At 32.8% G+C, this 18,008-nt stretch overlaps 3 protein-coding genes and 1 pseudogene across 3 annotated transcripts; all 4 read left to right on the forward strand.

Annotated features, from left to right (window-relative positions):
• Positions 1–2,578: 2,578 nt before the first annotated feature.
• Positions 2,579–4,458, forward strand: LOC120212806 (2-dehydro-3-deoxy-D-gluconate 5-dehydrogenase-like). The gene is made up of 3 exons (XM_039210986.1): positions 2,579–2,879; positions 3,704–3,933; positions 4,180–4,458. The coding sequence occupies exons 1-3, from the start codon at positions 2,579–2,581 to the stop codon at positions 4,456–4,458; spliced, it is 810 nt and encodes a 269-aa protein (XP_039066917.1).
• A 6,893-nt stretch (positions 4,459–11,351) lies between these two features.
• LOC120212954 lies at positions 11,352–11,708 on the forward strand. The gene has a single exon (XM_039211125.1). It carries the CDS (start codon positions 11,352–11,354, stop codon positions 11,706–11,708), a length of 357 nt encoding a protein of 118 aa, XP_039067056.1.
• A 3,489-nt stretch (positions 11,709–15,197) lies between these two features.
• On the forward strand, positions 15,198–15,632 carry LOC120212807. Its single transcript, XM_039210987.1, has one exon. The coding sequence runs from the start codon at positions 15,287–15,289 to the stop codon at positions 15,497–15,499; it is 213 nt and encodes a 70-aa protein (XP_039066918.1). The 5' UTR covers positions 15,198–15,286; the 3' UTR covers positions 15,500–15,632.
• Positions 15,633–16,303: 671 nt separating this feature from the next.
• Positions 16,304–17,749, forward strand: LOC120212955 (annotated as a pseudogene).
• The last annotated feature ends 259 nt before the right edge of the window (positions 17,750–18,008 follow it).

Genomic DNA, 18,008 nt, shown 5'->3' on the forward strand with positions numbered 1-18,008 from the left:
GATGATTTGATTCATTTCCCCCCCAATAATGTGTCTAACCATCATCTACTGCTGCCATTGTAGACTTGGTGTTGGAGCTGTACTGAAGAAACTGCAACAAATTTCTTATGAATAGCTTTCATCAACCTTATGGCTTTATAAATATCAAAATGTTGTAATGTGTGTGATTGAGTGGAGGTGAACTCAATAGAAAAGAAGACCTTTAGGAGGAATCCATCTTATTAATTACAGCTTAAGGTATATAGAATAGTTAAGCATTTCTTTATTTTAAAATACTCGAATTTGAATCCTTTTAGCTGTCGTTTGGTTCGCATAATGTAAAATTACCTTTTAGAATAAGATTACTAAAATGTTGTATTACTTTGGAAATATCGTATTACCTTATTTGGTTTGTTTAACATAAATGTAAGATTAAACTGTTGGGATGAATATAAGATTACATGAATGTATATTTTATTAAATTATCCATATGATATATGTTTTTTCAACAAGTTAAGCTTTGATATTAAATTATAAATATTTGAATAAAAATCTATATAATATTTTAATTGTTACACTGTTTAACTTTCGAGGAAAAAATACACTTAACATATAATTAATATAATTAGTATATTAAATTTATATTTTTAAATAATTTTATAAGTATCATATTTATTTATATAAAATATAATATAATATGAAATAATAATTTTGTGGTCTCATGTGGACAAATATGTTATTTTTCAATGTATAAGATTTATTTTTTAATAACTCAAAATTAGATATTATTTTAAATAACTATATTTTTTTCAATAATAGCATTTTTTATCTCGTAAAATTATAAATAGTTAATAAATTAAATATTAAAAAATATAAAATAATTTTAACTATTAAAATTTATTAATATTTTACTTAATTAAAATCTTTGTATATTATTATTATTATGTTTATAATTTAGAGTAAAGTACAAAGAACGAGAATTGAGAAAGATCCATATGAAAATAATTTATTATTCCAGATGTATTCTTGTCTAAAGTGACAGAAATTATATAATACCTAAAAATTTGAAGGCACTGACATTTCCATCATTTTAACCAAAAATTGCTACTATTGGTAATAAGTTATTACCTGATAACGATTTTTCCTGCAAATCAAATGTTGGAATATAATTCCAAAAAATGATTAAAGTTTTTATTTTTGGATAAATTATGCGTTTATTACCAAACTATCAGTTTTAGTCCGTTTTAGTGATTAAATTTTCAATTTTTTCAAAATCATACTTAACAGGTGATTTGCATGTGACACATTTTTTATGGGTAAATTGCATCATTCATCTCTCAAGCATCTCTCACTCCTATTTTGATCACTAAAGTTTATTTTTTTAATTTTATTACTTAACGTTCAAATTACTCCTAATTTAATCAGTCTAACTTTCAAATTTATTTTTAATTTTAATTATATTTAAATAAAATAATAAAAATAAAAAATGGCATGTCACAAAATTATTAATAAACTGAATTAGAATGATTAAAAAATGCAGAACCGCTAAATTTTTAACGACGGGGTATTAAAATGAAACAAAAACTAAACATTAGGTATGATTTTGAAAAAAATGAAAGTTTAAGTACTAAAACGAACTAAAACATATAGTTTAGATACTAAATACATAGTTTACCCTAATCTTTTTTAGTAAGGAAAAAAAACAACGTCGGAAAAGAATAGAGTAAGTACAACAAACCCATAAAAGGAGGAACAAAAAGATACTTTGCAGTCAACTCGGAGATCACACCAACTATTTTTTTGATTTCACAAAGGAATCCTCATGGAAAATATACTAGAAATTTCACGAAAACTTCCCTCAACAGTTGACTCATTTCAAACCTCACCTTTATATATATATATATATATATTAAATATCAATATTTGATTTATTGACCGTTTAATTAAATCAATTAGTTCTTATTATTAGAGGTCTTGAGTTAGATTAGTGACGGACGCAAGAGTTTATGCCGGTGGGACGAACTTGAATTTGTAAAATTTCAGGGGATGAAAAATATTTTCAATAGAAAATACATAGAAAAATCTAAAATATATGATAATTTTAAATTTGCAGGGGAGACTGCCCCCACCCGCCCCCTCCCCAATCCATCTCTGGGTTCGATCAAAGATGTTTCAATCTTTATTGTCAAATGATTGAGAATCATTTCGAACATGTACTACCTTAATCAACTTAGACTAATAAAAATAAATATTCACCCTTAATCAAAATGATAAGCTCACATTAATTAACCATTGTCAGCAAAGATAATAAATAAAACAATTGCCTATCTGTATCATTCAATTTCCCAACAACCAATATGAATATCCTTCCCTATATTTAACCTAAACGTTACTTTCACATATTTATTTCTTCCCATGCCTTAAAAAACTGAGTTTGAACGTCCGAGTTGAGTCTTCAAGTATTAAAAGGAAACCACAGGTGAGTGGAACATGTTTTTTTTTTGTGTGGTCCTGGTCGAATCGGTCATATCTTTTAACAACCATTTATTTCTCATATAAAAGCTTAGCCATATAGGCTGATTTATTATTCGCCGTAGTGATGGAGAAGAATGAAGCAAAGAGGGTTTTGGTCACTTCCAATGGAGATGAGATATCAGTGAACATTGCTTTGCATTTGGCCAGACGTGGTTGCCGGTTGGTTTTGATGGGAGACGAAGGGTGTTTGAGGAAAGTGAAGGAGAAGATAACGGAACCGACGGAAGGGGCGGCGGCGGCAACAGTGGCGGTGGTCGGATTGGATATGGAAGATGGAAGAGAGGGAGGTTTTGACGAAGCTGTTGATAAGGCATGGAATGCGTTTGGACATTTGGATGCTCTTGTCAATTGCTATGCTTATCAAGGTATGTATCCATATCCGATACTAAATATAGGGTAAACTACAGAGTTGATCACTTGCGTTTAAGTTTTGTACAATTTTTTTGATTGAGTTCAAAAATCATAATATTTGGTCACTTACGTTTTTATTTGATTGAGTCGTAATCACTTACCTTTAACACATTGTAACTGACAATGAATTTATAAAATTAAAAGGGATAAACTACATAAATGGTCATTAATGTTTGTGTAAGTTTTTGTTTTTTTCCACTAAAGTAGTCACTAAATCATCAAATAGGTCATTGAACAATAATTTTATATCTAATTTATTCCAAAAGCTTTTTATTTTCTTGTTTATCATTCGAAATATTTGATTGATTAATGTAAAAAAAATTGATTTCTAAGTTTTATTTTTAAAATTTAAAAGAATATATATATATATGAAAGCTTTTGGGGAAAATTAGATATAAAATCATTGTTCGAAGACCTATTTGATGTTTTAGTGACCATTTTGTTACTTGTGAAACTTTAGTGAGGGAAAAAACTTACTTAAACATTAGTGACCATTAATTCTAGTTTACCCTTTTTAATTTTACAAAACTCATTGTGGCACGTCAGTAATTCGTTAGGAGGTCTAACGAAAATTAAATCTCACACCAAATCTTAATTAACAAAAAACAAAAGTGATCAAATATTATTATATCATTTGAATTCAGTGATAAAAAGTGTACAAAACTTAACCTAAAGCGATCAATTATGTAGTGTATCCTTAGATATATTCGTATTCGATTCGACATTGACTCCGATATAAGTTTACACCGGACCGGACATCTTGGATTTTCTGATACAGGAAAGATACAAGATCATCTGGAATTACGTGGAGAAGAGTTGGAAAAGATCATAAGAATAAATTTCACGGCTGCAATGTTTCTACTAAATGCCGTGGCCAAGCGCATGCGAGACCGTAAATCGGGTGGTTCGATCGTGTTCATGACCACAATACTCGGTGCTGAAAGAGGACTTCATCGAGGTGCTGCTGCTTATGGTTCGTGCTTGGCTGCAGTGCAGCAGCTAACAAGAGTAAGTATATTCTATAACAATGACTCAATCTAATTTGCTCGTATCATTTTAATCCGAAATCTGTTGATTTATAAATAACAATCGTAATCCTAGATCTGACATAAACATACACTAACATTACGGAATCATTATTCTCTTCCCGAAAGATCAATATTCGAATTAATAATCCGAAACGATTCAAACTCAATCAATTGGGATGTTGGCATCTTTGTGCCTGATGCATAGTTTTTGCTGCTTGTTTGACAGTTATCAGCTTTGGAGATCGGGAAACACAAGATCAGGGTCAATGCAATCGCTCGTGGCTTGCACTTGGAAGACGAATATCTGATGTGGGAGGGGAAGGAAACGGCAGAGAAATTGGTGAAAGACGCAGTGCCATTGAAGAGATGGCTGGAGATTAAACACGACCTGGCTTCGACTGTCGTGTACTTGATCAGCGATGGTTCACGATATATGACCGGGACTACTGTATTCGTAGATGGGGCGCAGTCTTTAACCAGGCCTCGTATGAGATCGTTTATGTAGGATGGGCCTCGTATTGTTCACGATATATCACTGTGCCTTTAAATCATTAACAGTCGGATCAAAACGACGTCATTTTGGTGAGATGTCTAGTCGACATCCGTTAGTCATGACATCGTGATGTTAACGATTTAACAGTTAAATGGTATAATTAAAAAAAATCAAAGTTCACTGTTATAATTGATAAAATCAAAAGTTTATTTGTCTAAACGATACAATGCTTAAAGTTTGGTGACATCTGATGTAGTTTACTCCTTTTATATAGGACAGGTAGGTAGCCCAAGGAACAATTGTACACTCTTGGTCAAATTCTGCATTTAGTCCGATCCTATATGGTCTAATTTATTATTTAGTCCCTGTTTTTTAATTTGATACATTTCATTTCTCTCTGTTCTTGATGTAAACAATCAGTACAAATTGTCAGCAATAAATTTTTTAAAACTATTATTTTAGTCCTATATTATGATTAATTTCTTATTTAGTCTCTATATTCTAATTTCTAGCATACTTGAATTCTCTTATTATTTTAATTTGGACACTTATTCAAAATTATTAACATCGAGAAAATTTACTTAATTCAGTAACCAGATCTTAAATTCTATCATTTTTAGTTAAATATTTAATTTACTTAATATTTAATTCTAATTCTATATTCAGAGATATCTAATGGTAGGAAATTATAGACATTATGCTTTTTAATTATTATGTTTATCAAAAATGCTAAAAAGCATCAAATTATTATTTAATAATTCAAAAATTTTAAAATAAGAAAACATGTTAAATATAATATTAAATTTAACTATGTTTATTTTAGGTGTCTAATTTTTTCTTATCAAAATCGGTACCTAACGTTTCAAAGCAATTGTAGATCCACCCTTATTTTAGGTGGACACGTGTCAACCTTGAAATTCAAATTTTCTTCAATTAGTTACTTGTTTTATTAATTTTGTTTGACCCATTCTTATGTGTTATTAATTTACTTATATCCGCTCTCAAAAATATTTATAAATATGTTATTGTTTCAAAATTACCATTTAAGTGAAAATTGAAATCATTAACAACCAATCCTGCTATCATGAATTAAGTAAATAATACTGTTTTCTTAAAAAAAAACAATTATGACAGGTGCAAGGGTCCATGTCATATTCCATATTGGGTAAAAGACATCAATCCTCATTGAACTTTACTCTCTCCTATTTTATTCATCGTATTTTCAATTTTTCTAATTTACTCACTGAACTTTTGAATTGCTCTTATTTTTGATCACTCTGAATTATTTTATTATTATTTCCTTATGATGTGACATTTTTATTATAATTTTAATATAAAAATAATTTCAAAGGTTGACGGTGGTTGATGGTGAACGATGATTATTTTAAGCCCTTTTAAATTTAATAATAAAAATATCATTTTATTATTTATTTTAAATTATTTTTATATTTAATAATAAAAATGTTTGTCATACAATAATAATAATAAAATAATAAATAGTGGTCAAAACAAAAATAATTCGAAAGTTCGTAAATAAATTTAAAAAATTAAAAGTATAATGAATAAAATAAGAACGAGAGTAAAGTTCAGTGAAGAATAGTGTAATAATTTACCCTTCTATAATAGAATAGATAAACATGATATATATATATATATCACATTACATATTAATTAATATTTAGAGTGAAACATGACATTAACCCTATTAACAAGCATACTAATTCATTTTATGAGATAATATTTAATAGCAATGTGAGTTTCATTTTCATGAAGACAAGATTCCAAAGTTGGATTTCTTATTCCAAACAAACCAGAAAAACAAAAAAAAAAGGTACATATCTATAGGTGAAAGATGAAGAATCTAGGATAAGTTACATGTTTAGTACTTAAACTATCAGTTTTAATTTATTTAGTACCTAACTTTTATTCTTTCAAAATCATACTTAAAATTTAGTTTTGTTTCATTTTAGTACATGTCGTTTAAACTTTACTTTTTGTTTCATTTTAGTAACTCGTTCAAAATTTAACGTTAATTTTCAAAGGTTGACGGTGGTTGATGGTGAACGATGATTATTTTAAGCCCTTTTAAATTTAATAAAAAATATTATTTTATTATTTATTTTAAATTATTTTATATTTAATAATAAAAATGTTTGTCATACAATAATAATAATAATAAATAATAAATAGTGGTCAAAACAAAAATAATTCGAAAGTTCGTAAATAAATTAAAAAAAATTAAAAATATAATGAATAAAATAAGAACGAGAGTAAAGTTCAGTGAAGAATAGTGTAATAATTTACCCTTCTATAATAGAAATAGATAAACATGATATATATATATATATATATCACATTACATATTAAATTAATATTTAGAGTGAAACATGATATTAACCCTATTAACAAGCATAATAATTCATTTTATGAGATAATATTTAATAGCAATGTGAGTTTCATTTTCATGAAGACAAGATTCCAAAGTTGGATTTCTTATTCCAAACAAACCAGAAAAACAAAAAAAAAGGTACATATCCATAGGTGAAAGATGAAGAATCTAGGATAAGTTACATGTTTAGTACTTAAACTATCAGTTTTAATTTATTTTAGTACCTAAACTTTTATTCTTTCAAAATCATAATTAAAATTTAGTTTTTGTTTCATTTTAGTACCTGTCGTTTAAAACTTTACTTTTTGTTTCATTTTAGTAACTCGTTCAAAATTTAACGTTAAGTTTTAAAAAGATTGAAAGTTTAGGTACTAAAACGCACCAAAACTGATAGTTGAGGTACTAAACGCGTTAAGTTTTTAACGGCGGGTACTAAAATGAATTGAAAACTCAACGTTAGATATGATTTTAAAAAAATTGAAAGTTTAAATACTAAAATGGATAAAAACTAATAGTTTAGATATTAAATATGTAATTTACCCGAGAATCTAAGCCCCCACTAAAAGTTGCTAAGGTGCTTCAATCAAGTGAAAAATAGAATATATGTACATCTTATCCATACATGTACTTCCAAAAACGTGGAAACTTTCATTTCACTGTTTAGTCTATGTCTGCATAAAGCAAATATTCCATGTTGAAAGCTCATTACAGTAATTAATGGTGTTATACTTTCTTCGGATCTTCTTTACAAAATCACTCTTCATACACAAAATCTTCACAGAATTTCTTCGCAATTAAGATATCGAGAGAACGTCTTTAGACGAAGAATCTGACGAATATTATACTTCTTGAAAAGTTATGATCCTTTGACATGATTTTTAATAAATTCACACGATTCATTAAAGTTAAATCTAGTGTCAGCTGGTCGTACGTACTAAGCAACCAACAATCATGATTATGTTAGGAAATAAACCGAGTACAAGTAATTTCCCTATAACCAGATTAGTGAGAATGTGAAATAAAAGCGGAAAAATAATACTACGAAAATCGAAAGATCATCAGAAGAAGAGACGTCATTTTCAATGAAAATGTGATGTACAAAGACAGGTCAACCGCAGAATCAAGTAATATCGAGGCTGAAACAAAGGAATTTGCTGAGTTCGAGGAGATTTCTGGAAATGATATTCAGATCAATCCTGAAGCAGTTCAAGAAGAACCACGCACACCAGAACTGAGACGCTCCTCCAGAATTCCTAAACCAACCCAACGTTATTCGCCTTCTTTGCACTACTTGTTACTGACTGACAATGGTGAACCAGAGTGCTATGATGAAGCAATGCAGGTGGAGGATTCAGTCAAGTGGGAGTCTTCCATGAAAGATGAGATGGACTCGCTTATGTCAAATCAGACGTGGGAATTAGTTGAATTACCACCATGAAAGAAAGCGCTCCATAACAAGTGGATTTACTTGATCAAAGAAGAGCACGATGGGAGAAAACACTACAAAGCAAGATTGGTTGTCAAAGGCTTTCAGCAAAAAGAAGGTATTGACTACAATGAAATTTTCTCTCCAGTCGTAAAACTGTCTACAATCAGACTGGTGTTGAAAATTATAGCTGCAGAGAATTTACATCTTGAGCAGTTAGATGTAAAGACAGCTTTCCTTCATGGTGATTTGGAGGAAGAAATCTATATCAGAGACAGTAAATTCAAAGATTTCTGCGCAAACAATGGGATCAAGATGGAGACAACAGTTCCCATAACACCGCAGCAGAATGGCGTAGCAGAGCGCATGAACAGAACTCTGAATAAACAATCAGAGGGCATGAAGAATGAAGACTGGGCTTTTCTCGACAGACAAGCCCTCGGAGTTATTCGACTAACGTTATCCCGCAATGTTACTTTCAACATAGCAAAGGAAAAAACCACGGCGGGTCTTATGGCTGCTTTCTCCAGTATGTATGAGAAGCCATCGGCCTCAAACAAAGTTCATTTGATGAGACGATTATTCAATTTGCGGATGGCGGCACAACACCTAAATGAACTCAACACAATCACAACCCAGTTAAGTTCAGTGGAAATTGAGTTCGATGATGAAGTTCGAGCTTTAATTCTCTTATCATCTCTACCAGATAGTTGGAATGCTACTGTTACAGCAGTCAGCAGCTCGTCGGGAAACAACAAATTGAAATTCGACGATGTTCGGGATCTGGTATTGAGTGAAGAAATTCGACGGAAAGAATCGGGTGAAGCATCAACCTCCTCAGCCTTGCACACGGAGTCTAGAGGAAGAACTTCAGAAAGATATTCAAATCTTGGTAGATCAAAATTCAGACGGGGAAAATCCAGAACGGAAAAGAAAGATTTTACATGTTATAATTGTGGCAAGAACGGTCACTTTAAAAGAGATTATCGAGCACTGAAAAAAGATACCGGTGCACAGGAATCTGCTAACATGACAAAGGAGACAGGTGATGCCATGATTCTAAGCGTCAACAGTCCGATTGAATCATGAATCTATGATTCAGGGGAATCTTTCCACTCCACCCCATGCCAAGAAATCATGGAGAACTATGTCAGTGGTGATTTTGGGAAGGTTCATCTTGCTGATGATGAAACCTTGAAGATCGTCGGAAAATGAGACATCCGGCTAAAGGCTGCCAAACCAGACCACCTGGAAGCTGACAGGAGTGAGACATATTCCTGGCCTCAAAAGAAATCTGATTTCTTTTGGACAGCTTGATGGAGAAGGATATAGTACAACCTTTTCAGGCTGTGAATGAAAGATTACCAAAGGAGCACTCGTCATTGCTCGTGGTAAGAAGACTGGTACTCTCTATGTAACCTCGAATTTAGAGAATATCATTGCAGTAGCAGATGCTGATGGAAAATCAAACCTATGGCACCTAAGGCTTGGCCATATGAGCGAGAAAGGAATGAAGACACTTCTGTCAAAAGGGAAGCTGCCGGATCTAAAGAATGTAGATGTCGGACTATGCGAGGATTGCATCTTTGGCAAACAAGAGAAAGTTGGTTCTTGAAAATGATTTTTGGCTTAATTACATTTTAGTCACTACACACTTTAGGGTATTTACAAGATTAGTCCCTAAGTTTTAACTATAAATACCCTAGCTCATTTAGCTTCAAAATCATCCCAAAACATTTCTTTCTTCTTATACTAGAGAGCTTTCTTGTGAGTAGTGAGTGTTTTGTAAACACCTATAAATTTTCTCTCTTAGTAAAAGATATGCAGCAACCTGGAGACGTAAGCACAATTGGGTGAACTCCGTTATCAATTTTCGGGTATTATTTTTCTGCTTTTATTTCACATTCTCACTAATCTGGTTATAGGGAAATTACTTGTACTCGGTTTATTTCCTAACATATTACTATCGTAATCTTAGTTCTGACACCAACAATAAGGATTATTATTATGATCTTACGATTAATATCAACAATAAGGGTTACTGTAAACCAGAGACGCTCTAACATCACCCTCTACACATTCTCTCATATTTCTCCCTTCAGAGACAGACTGACCAATCGAAATTTAATAATCGATTATGATTATTCACTTAAATCAAAAAATAAACCGTATACGACCATGATAACTCAAATGAGTTATTCACAATGGTCTAGTCTTGGTTTCATTTTCTTAAAGTATAACACGCATGCATATAAACAAGCTCATCTTATCTGAAGATTCACATTCGCTTATCCAAATATAAAAAAGAGATGAACCAGAAGAACTGCCATCTACCATGGACTAAAAGGTGGTCCCTAAAAGGTCATAACATGAGCAAATCAGACACAAGGAATATTTTCTTACATGGTAGGTTCCGCTACTTTTCCCCCTTATGCTGATTCCCTCTAATAATTATAAAAGATATTTTACAACCGAGTCTTATTAATCGAATAGTATTTGATGCATCGTATCTATGTCTCTAACTATTATATAATATATGATTTAGTATCAAAATATCTATAACGTTTGATAAAATAATCACTTTAACTTAATCTTTTTAGAATGTTTTGATCGACGTTTTATTTCGAAGTAAAATGATCTCTGATGAGATGAGAAACGTTAGTTGACAAACGGTGGACGCTTGTCATTGACGTGACAAGTTTTATGTATCTGAAGTGATAATGTTTCACATGCCATATGTATATAGGAGATGTTGTGACACATGCCACATATACACAGGTTATGTAAATGCATATCATATTATCACTTTGGACATATCAAACTTATCACATCAAGGGTAAACACTGAGCGTTAATTAACCGTTTCAATCTAATTAGAAGTATTTTCTTTCAAAATGAAATGTAAGATACTAAAATTCTTTACGAGAATAAAGATTAAAATAATTATTTTATCAAAATATTAAGAATAAATTTCGACATTATGCCTCTCTCTATATATATATATATAGTCACCCTACTCTTATGCTGCTATAGTACACATCATTTGATCAATTGATCTGAAATTGAATAGCAACGATACAGAGGTAATAAGATGGAGTCCAACAGAAAGCGCCGAGGATTCCTCAAGGCGAAGCTGACCCCGTTGTACCGAGCAGCGAAGCCTGGTTCGGCCACGAGTGTGATGCCGAACCAGGCTTCCGCCACGATGACGGCTCCATTCAGCCTTTGGATTCACCGGGACTACAACGTTTCGCAACCGAAGCAGGTTTCGTTTTTCGTACCTGCCGATAAGAAGAGAGAGAATTTGAGCCAAATCGACACCTTCTTTGGGGTTGCCGGTGATGAAGCTGTTGACATCAAAGCTGCAACTTACATTTCGTCGGTTCAAGAACGGTTCAAGCATGAACGGAACAACTCTGAACAAGTTATGCTTCAAGAGACTCACTAGACGATAATGGAGAACCCTTGATAATTACTCTGTTAATTAATTAATAGGGTAAATTACACGTTTAGTACCTAAACTAAAATCTAGTACTAAACTTTTCAAAAAGAAAAAAAATTGCAGTAGTTGCGATAAAGATTCCTTTGACATTTTCTATGTTGTTGAAGATTTTCATTTTGTGGATATATGGAAGTGGAAGGAGTTTTATCGAAGATTGCTGTTGTAATTCATGTGAATGTAATTTGATTTTAGGGTAAACTATAAGTTTTGGTTTGTTTTAGTATTTAAACTTTTATTTTTTTCAAAATCAAGCTTAACATTTAGTTTTTATTTATTTTAGTACTATGCCGTTAAAAAGTTAACACGTTTAGTACCTAAATTATCAGTTTTAGTACTAAATTTTCAGGTTTTTCAAAACTTAACATTAAGTTTTTAGCATGTGCTAAAATGAAACAAAAACTAAATATTAGGTATGGTTTTGAAAAAATTAAAAGTTTATATACTAAAACTGGTCAAAACTGATAGTTCAGATACTAAATGTATATTTTACCCTGATTTTAGTTTAAAAAACCATTTGTAGAATAGGGTAAACTATTAAAATGGTCACTCAAGTATGAGTAAGTTTATTCTTTCAATATTGAAGTTCTAAAATTACCGAAAATGTTACTAATGTTATCGTTTTATAATAAACTTGGCATTCGACCACTAGCAACTATTACTAGAGGTGCAAACATGTCATTCAGATCAGGTTTGGGTCAGTTTATTTTGGAGTCTAGAATATATTTGGTTTAATTTTATTCGGGTTGGATCGGGACTGGTTCGGATTTAGTTCTGGTGTATGGTAAATTTGGTCATATCAGCTAGTGAGTCGGGTCAATTTTCAGTTGGGTCAATTTTTGGGTCGGGTGACTATCGAATCGGTTGTTTTTCCAGATCAAATGATTTTTGGCTCGGGTCAATATCGGATCGATTGATTTTCGATTTGGGTCAACCTTTGGATCAGGTTAATTCAAATTGAATTAGTTATAAGTCTAATCAAGTATATGTAGAATTGTTGCATTATTCTTATAAAAATATGTCCTCATTTGTTAATCTTATCATTTAGGCTTAATTTGGTTATAAGTCTAATCAAGTATATATAGATTTTCGATTTAATTGCTTTCGATTCTGATTAATTTCGGATAGGGTTAAATTTGGTTCGGGTTGCTTCGATTCATATTATTTTTTGTTCGAGTTGCTTTCGATTCAGGTCAAATTTGGATATGGGTCCATATTGGGTCAGCTAAACTTTGGATTTAGTATGGTTCAGGTTGGGTATGATTCGGGTTTCAAATCAAATTTGATCATCATATTCGGGTTAATATCGAGTATTAGGTGGGGTAAATTGATTCGGGTAATCGAATTTGGGTCGAATTTGCCAGGTCTAACTGTTACCCCATTGACAGAAGGCAAAGTGACATGTTAAGGTGACTTACTTGACCAAAACAAAAACGAAATGTAATATTCAATATGATTTTGAAAAAATAATAATTGAATGACCAAAACAGAAATGTAGGAATAAGTGAGTGACCAAATAGGTAGTTTACACAAAAGATTAATAATTTTTGGGTAATTAATTGTGTAGCCACTAAATTATACGGTAGATTCTGTTTTGACTATTAAAACTAGGGATGGGCATCTAACCCGAACCCGACGGGTTCCGACCCGACCCAATCGGGTTGGATTTTTCTAAAAACAATTTGGGGTCAGGTTCGGGTTTAGGGTGAAAAAAATTCGACCCGATCCAACCCGGAAAAAATATATAATTTTACCCTATATAGTTAGGAATAATTACAATAATACCCCTCCATATATTATTTTTTCCAATTTAGTCACTGTTTTTATTGAATAAAAATAATTTTTTTATTATTTCGGGTCAGGTCGGGTTTTTTAAACTATCTATCGGGTCGGGTTGGGTCGGGTGAAAAATTAATTTCGTCGGGTCGGGTCACGGGTGGAGGTCCCCTTCTTCTCGGGTCGGGTCGGGTCGGGTGGACCAAAAACCCGACCCATGCCCATCCCTAATTAAAATTGTATTTTTTTTTGGGTAAATTATGTGTTTAGTATCTAAATTATCAGTTTTGATATGTTTTAGTGCCTAAACTTTAAATTTTTTTCAAAATCATACCTAAAGTTTAGTTTTTACTTCATTTTAGTACCCGTTCAAAATTTAACATTAAGTTTTGGAAAAATTGAAAGTTTAGGAACTAAAATGGATCAAAACTGATAATTATGTACTAAACACATTGAGTTTTTAACGACGAGTACTAAAATGAAACAAAAACTAAACATTAGGTATGATTTTAAAAAAATGAAAGTTTAAGTACTAAAACAAACCAAAACTGATAATTTAGATATTAAATGATATAATTTATCATATTTTATTTTATCAATTATGCCATTAAACTATTAAAAGGATTTTAATAAAGCCACCGATCATTAAATATCAATGAAGATACATACCCAAATAAATTTGTATATCGGGTTTTAGAATAGGTAGTTAAGACATAAAATATTCTATTAGAAAAGTCAACAAACGTCAACACTTATATTTCCTTTTTAACCCTTATATGTCTCATTTTTTTACAGTTATCAAAATAAATCAATCAAATCTATCGATTATCTTTTAAGGATAATTTTTTTCTTTTTCATTAATCAAATGTATCTCCTGAAACTATTTGCATAATCAATATAATACATAAATTATAGGACGTGGAAATACTAATTCATTATTTATAAAGGTGACCAATGTGAGATGTAAGTATATTTTAGAGTAAGTGTTCATCTTAGAATCAGAATTTATTGGAGATGGTTTGAAAAGAGGCAATCGATCCCTTGGAGGGACAGTCGACCGTCTTTTATTACAATTCATGTAAGTAGGGACGGACGCAAAATTTTATGTTAGGGGTGGCGAACTTATAAAATTTTACGGGAAGACAAACTTATAAAATTTTAGAGAGCGAAGATAAATTTTCTATAGTAAATACAAAGAAAATATCTAAAACATATAAAAACTTGAAATTTTTATTGGGGGCCACCGTCCCCATCCGTCCTGCCTAGGTGGATCCGTGCCTGCAAGAATGGTGGTTCGGTTGAAGTGAAGAGCTGGCCTGAAAGTAGGCAACCGGAGTAGTTTATGTGAATTTTCCGGTAACCGGAGATATAATCATGGGTGAACAAGAAAAATCCTCAGTAAAATTGAACCATTCAAAGAGCTCAACTTTCCTCATGCAGACGTATTCCATTTATCTCTTCGATTACATATACATATATCTTTAGGGGGGGGAAGGCAATAAAGCAAACCAAAAGAAGCCATGAAAATGAAACAATTATTACAATTTAATGGAAGCAAAAGAATTTGGTTCGTTCTCCGTAAAGCAAAACCCACTAACATTTGCATACCTCATGACCTTATCTCTTCTTTCTCACCAAGATTAATCAACATCATCCCCCTCCTTAGCCTCCAAGGAAACCCTAAACCCTAAACACGAGATGTTATAAGAGAATTTCGATCGAGAGAGTGGGAGAGGGGGAGAAATAGAGAAATGAATGCGGATTGGGGACCGGTGGTGGTCGCAGTGGCATTGTTCATCGTGTTGTCGCCAGGGTTGATGTTCCAGTTGCCGTCGAGGATAAGGGTGATCGAGTTCGGGAACATGTGCACGAGTGGGATAGCCATCTTGGTTCATGCGGTCATATATTTCTGCATATTCACCATATTGATAATGGCCATCGGTGTTCACATACATGTTAACTAATCCCTACAAAGGGTAGGCCTCTCTCATAATTATGCCTTTCACTGTTGTTTTAGTTTTCATGGTTGTTTGTCATTGTAATTTGTAAGAGAAATGTTCAACTGTGTAAACATGAAGCTTATGTTGATATAGTAAGTAATATCTCAATTGACATTAAACGCTCACATCTCCGGTAGTTATGGTGCTAGAACCCGAGACCTCAAGGAATAACAACAATTCATTTATCATTGAGATCACTTGGTTCGTACAATTAATTGAATAATATATATATATAAAGTGATAGAGAAATGATAATATTATAAGAAACTCTAAACAATTTGAGTTGATTGCATCACATGTCCTTCAATTATGACTTCATTCTAAGTTAGTCCCTAAACTTTTAAGTATTCCAATTTCATCTCAAAATTATGACTATCATTATAAATTAGTCCTTAAACTTTTAAGCATTTCATTTTCATCCCTAAACTATGATCTTCAAAATAAATTGGTCTCCAGACTTTTTGAACAATTCAATTCCATCCTACATTATATGTATATACTAATACTTCCTTTGTTAATATAATCATTAGACCGAGTTAAATTATTATATTTTTGAGAAAAAAATAAACTATGGTTGAAACTGATTACATATTTGGATGAATTTGAGGATAAAATTGAAAGATTCAAACGTTTGGGGACTGATTTAAAATAAGGGTCATAGTTTGGGAATGAAGTTTAAATTATAACAGATATGATCTTGTAATCACACAAGACTAATAGAAAAGGTGTTTTATTCCGATATCTTCGATAACCAGTCTCGGTATGCAGATGTGCGCCTTTTTATTTGTGGGAGCCAATGGCCAGACCTACTTCAACACGGCTGTTCTGGTTTCCTGTGTGCAAAATTTCCCCAAGAGCAGGGGTCCAGTGGGGGGAATTCTCAAGGGATTTTCTGCTTTGAGTGGTGCAGTTTTGACTCAGATATACACAACTATTAATTTCCCAGACCAAGCATCTTTGATATTCATGCTTGCACAATGGAGGTTGTTGCTTTTATGTTCATTATCAGACATGTTGAAGGTCACAAACAAGTGCATCCCTCTGATGGTTTGAGCTTTGCACTTATTTATAGTGTGTGCCTCCTCTTGGCTGCTTACTTGATGGGGATCGTGATTTTTGAAGATATTGGTGCCTTGAGCCACAATTTAGTCACAGTTTTTACTGTGATTTTGTTTGTTCTTATTTTCGTTCCCATCGTACTAAGTTTTCGCGAAGAGCCTAGTGATTCTGACCAAGTGGTTCTTCTACTGAAGACCGAGCAAGATCAGAATGGTCAAGAACATGAAGTGGCATGCAGTGAGGTTGCAGATGAAATGCCCGAGGAAGTAGGTTCGCTGATGGCAGTAAGTGCGAAGAGGACGAGAGGTCCTCGGATTGGGGAGGACTTTACCTTGATGCAGATTTTGATGACAGCAGACTTTTGGCTTATCATGTTCTCTCTTCTATTGGTTCATGATCAGGGTTGACAGTGATAGATAATCTTGGTCAGATGAGCCAATCTCTGGGGTATGATAATGCTCATATATTTGTATCTGTGATTAGCATTTGGAACTTTCTCGGTCGGGTCGGCGGAGGTTCCGTCTTGGGGATTATTGTGAGGTATACAGACTGAAATGATTTGTCCCTGGATGCTGATAGCACCAGACTTTAGTTTTGATACTGGCTTTGATTTATTTTTTTGGTGTGACATTACTGTATAGGGATCATGCATATCCGAGACCGGCAGCCATCGCTGTGGCACAGCTCGTTATGGCTGTTGGCCATGTCTTCTTTGCCATGGGATGGCCTGAAGCAATGTATATCAGTACTATGTTGATTGGGCTTTGCTACGGTGCTCACTGGGCGATCGCGCCAGCTACTGCCTCTGAGTTATTTGGCTTGAAGAAGTTTGGGGCTCTCTACAATTTCCTCAATCTGGAAAATCCGGCGGGTACACTTATCTTCTCAAGTCTAATTGCCAGCAGTATCTATGAACTAGAAGCCGAGAAACAAGCTCATCAACATCATATTTAGCCACGGATTCTGGGATCGATTTTATCAGGAATGTTTGGTGTAGACGAACCGCCAAAATGCCGAGGCTCTGTATGCTTCTTTCTGAGTTCCATGAAAATGTCAGGACTCTGCATCATTGCAGCTGGTTTAAGCATGATACTTGTGTACCGTACTGAGACTGTTTTTCCTAGTCTTAAAGGAAATTCTCTCACTAGATGTTGAGAGCGAGATCGAGCAGTCGAGGAGGGTTCTTCCATTAATACTTTGATCCATTTTAAAGCATGTAGCATGGAATCCTATTCTAAAACGAGCTCTCTGCTCTGTAACCTAGTTCAGTGCTTGTTGATAATATTTAATGAGCATTTCTTAAGTTCAAAGTGCCAGTTTCATTCCATAAGGTGATTCTATTTAAATGATACTAAAGCGGTTACTGGTAGTAGGGGTGTTCAAAATTACGCTACCCAATATATCCGATTCATTG

The sequence above is a fragment of the Hibiscus syriacus genome, unplaced genomic scaffold (assembly GCF_006381635.1).
Source record: "Hibiscus syriacus cultivar Baekdansim isolate YM2019G1 unplaced genomic scaffold, ASM638163v2 tig00110017_pilon, whole genome shotgun sequence".
NCBI lineage: Eukaryota > Viridiplantae > Streptophyta > Magnoliopsida > Malvales > Malvaceae > Hibiscus > Hibiscus syriacus.

Coding starts and splice junctions, on each gene's coding strand:
- LOC120212954 (XM_039211125.1), top strand. CDS start 11,352: ATGGAGTCCAACAGAAAGCGCCGAGGATTCCTCAAGGCGAAGCTGACC.
- LOC120212807 (XM_039210987.1), top strand. CDS start 15,287: ATGAATGCGGATTGGGGACCGGTGGTGGTCGCAGTGGCATTGTTCATC.
- LOC120212806 (XM_039210986.1), top strand. CDS start 2,579: ATGGAGAAGAATGAAGCAAAGAGGGTTTTGGTCACTTCCAATGGAGAT. Junction 2,880..3,703: donor CAATTGCTATGCTTATCAAG/GTATGTATCCAT, acceptor TTTCTGATACAG/GAAAGATACAAGATCATCTG. Junction 3,934..4,179: donor CAGTGCAGCAGCTAACAAGA/GTAAGTATATTC, acceptor CTTGTTTGACAG/TTATCAGCTTTGGAGATCGG.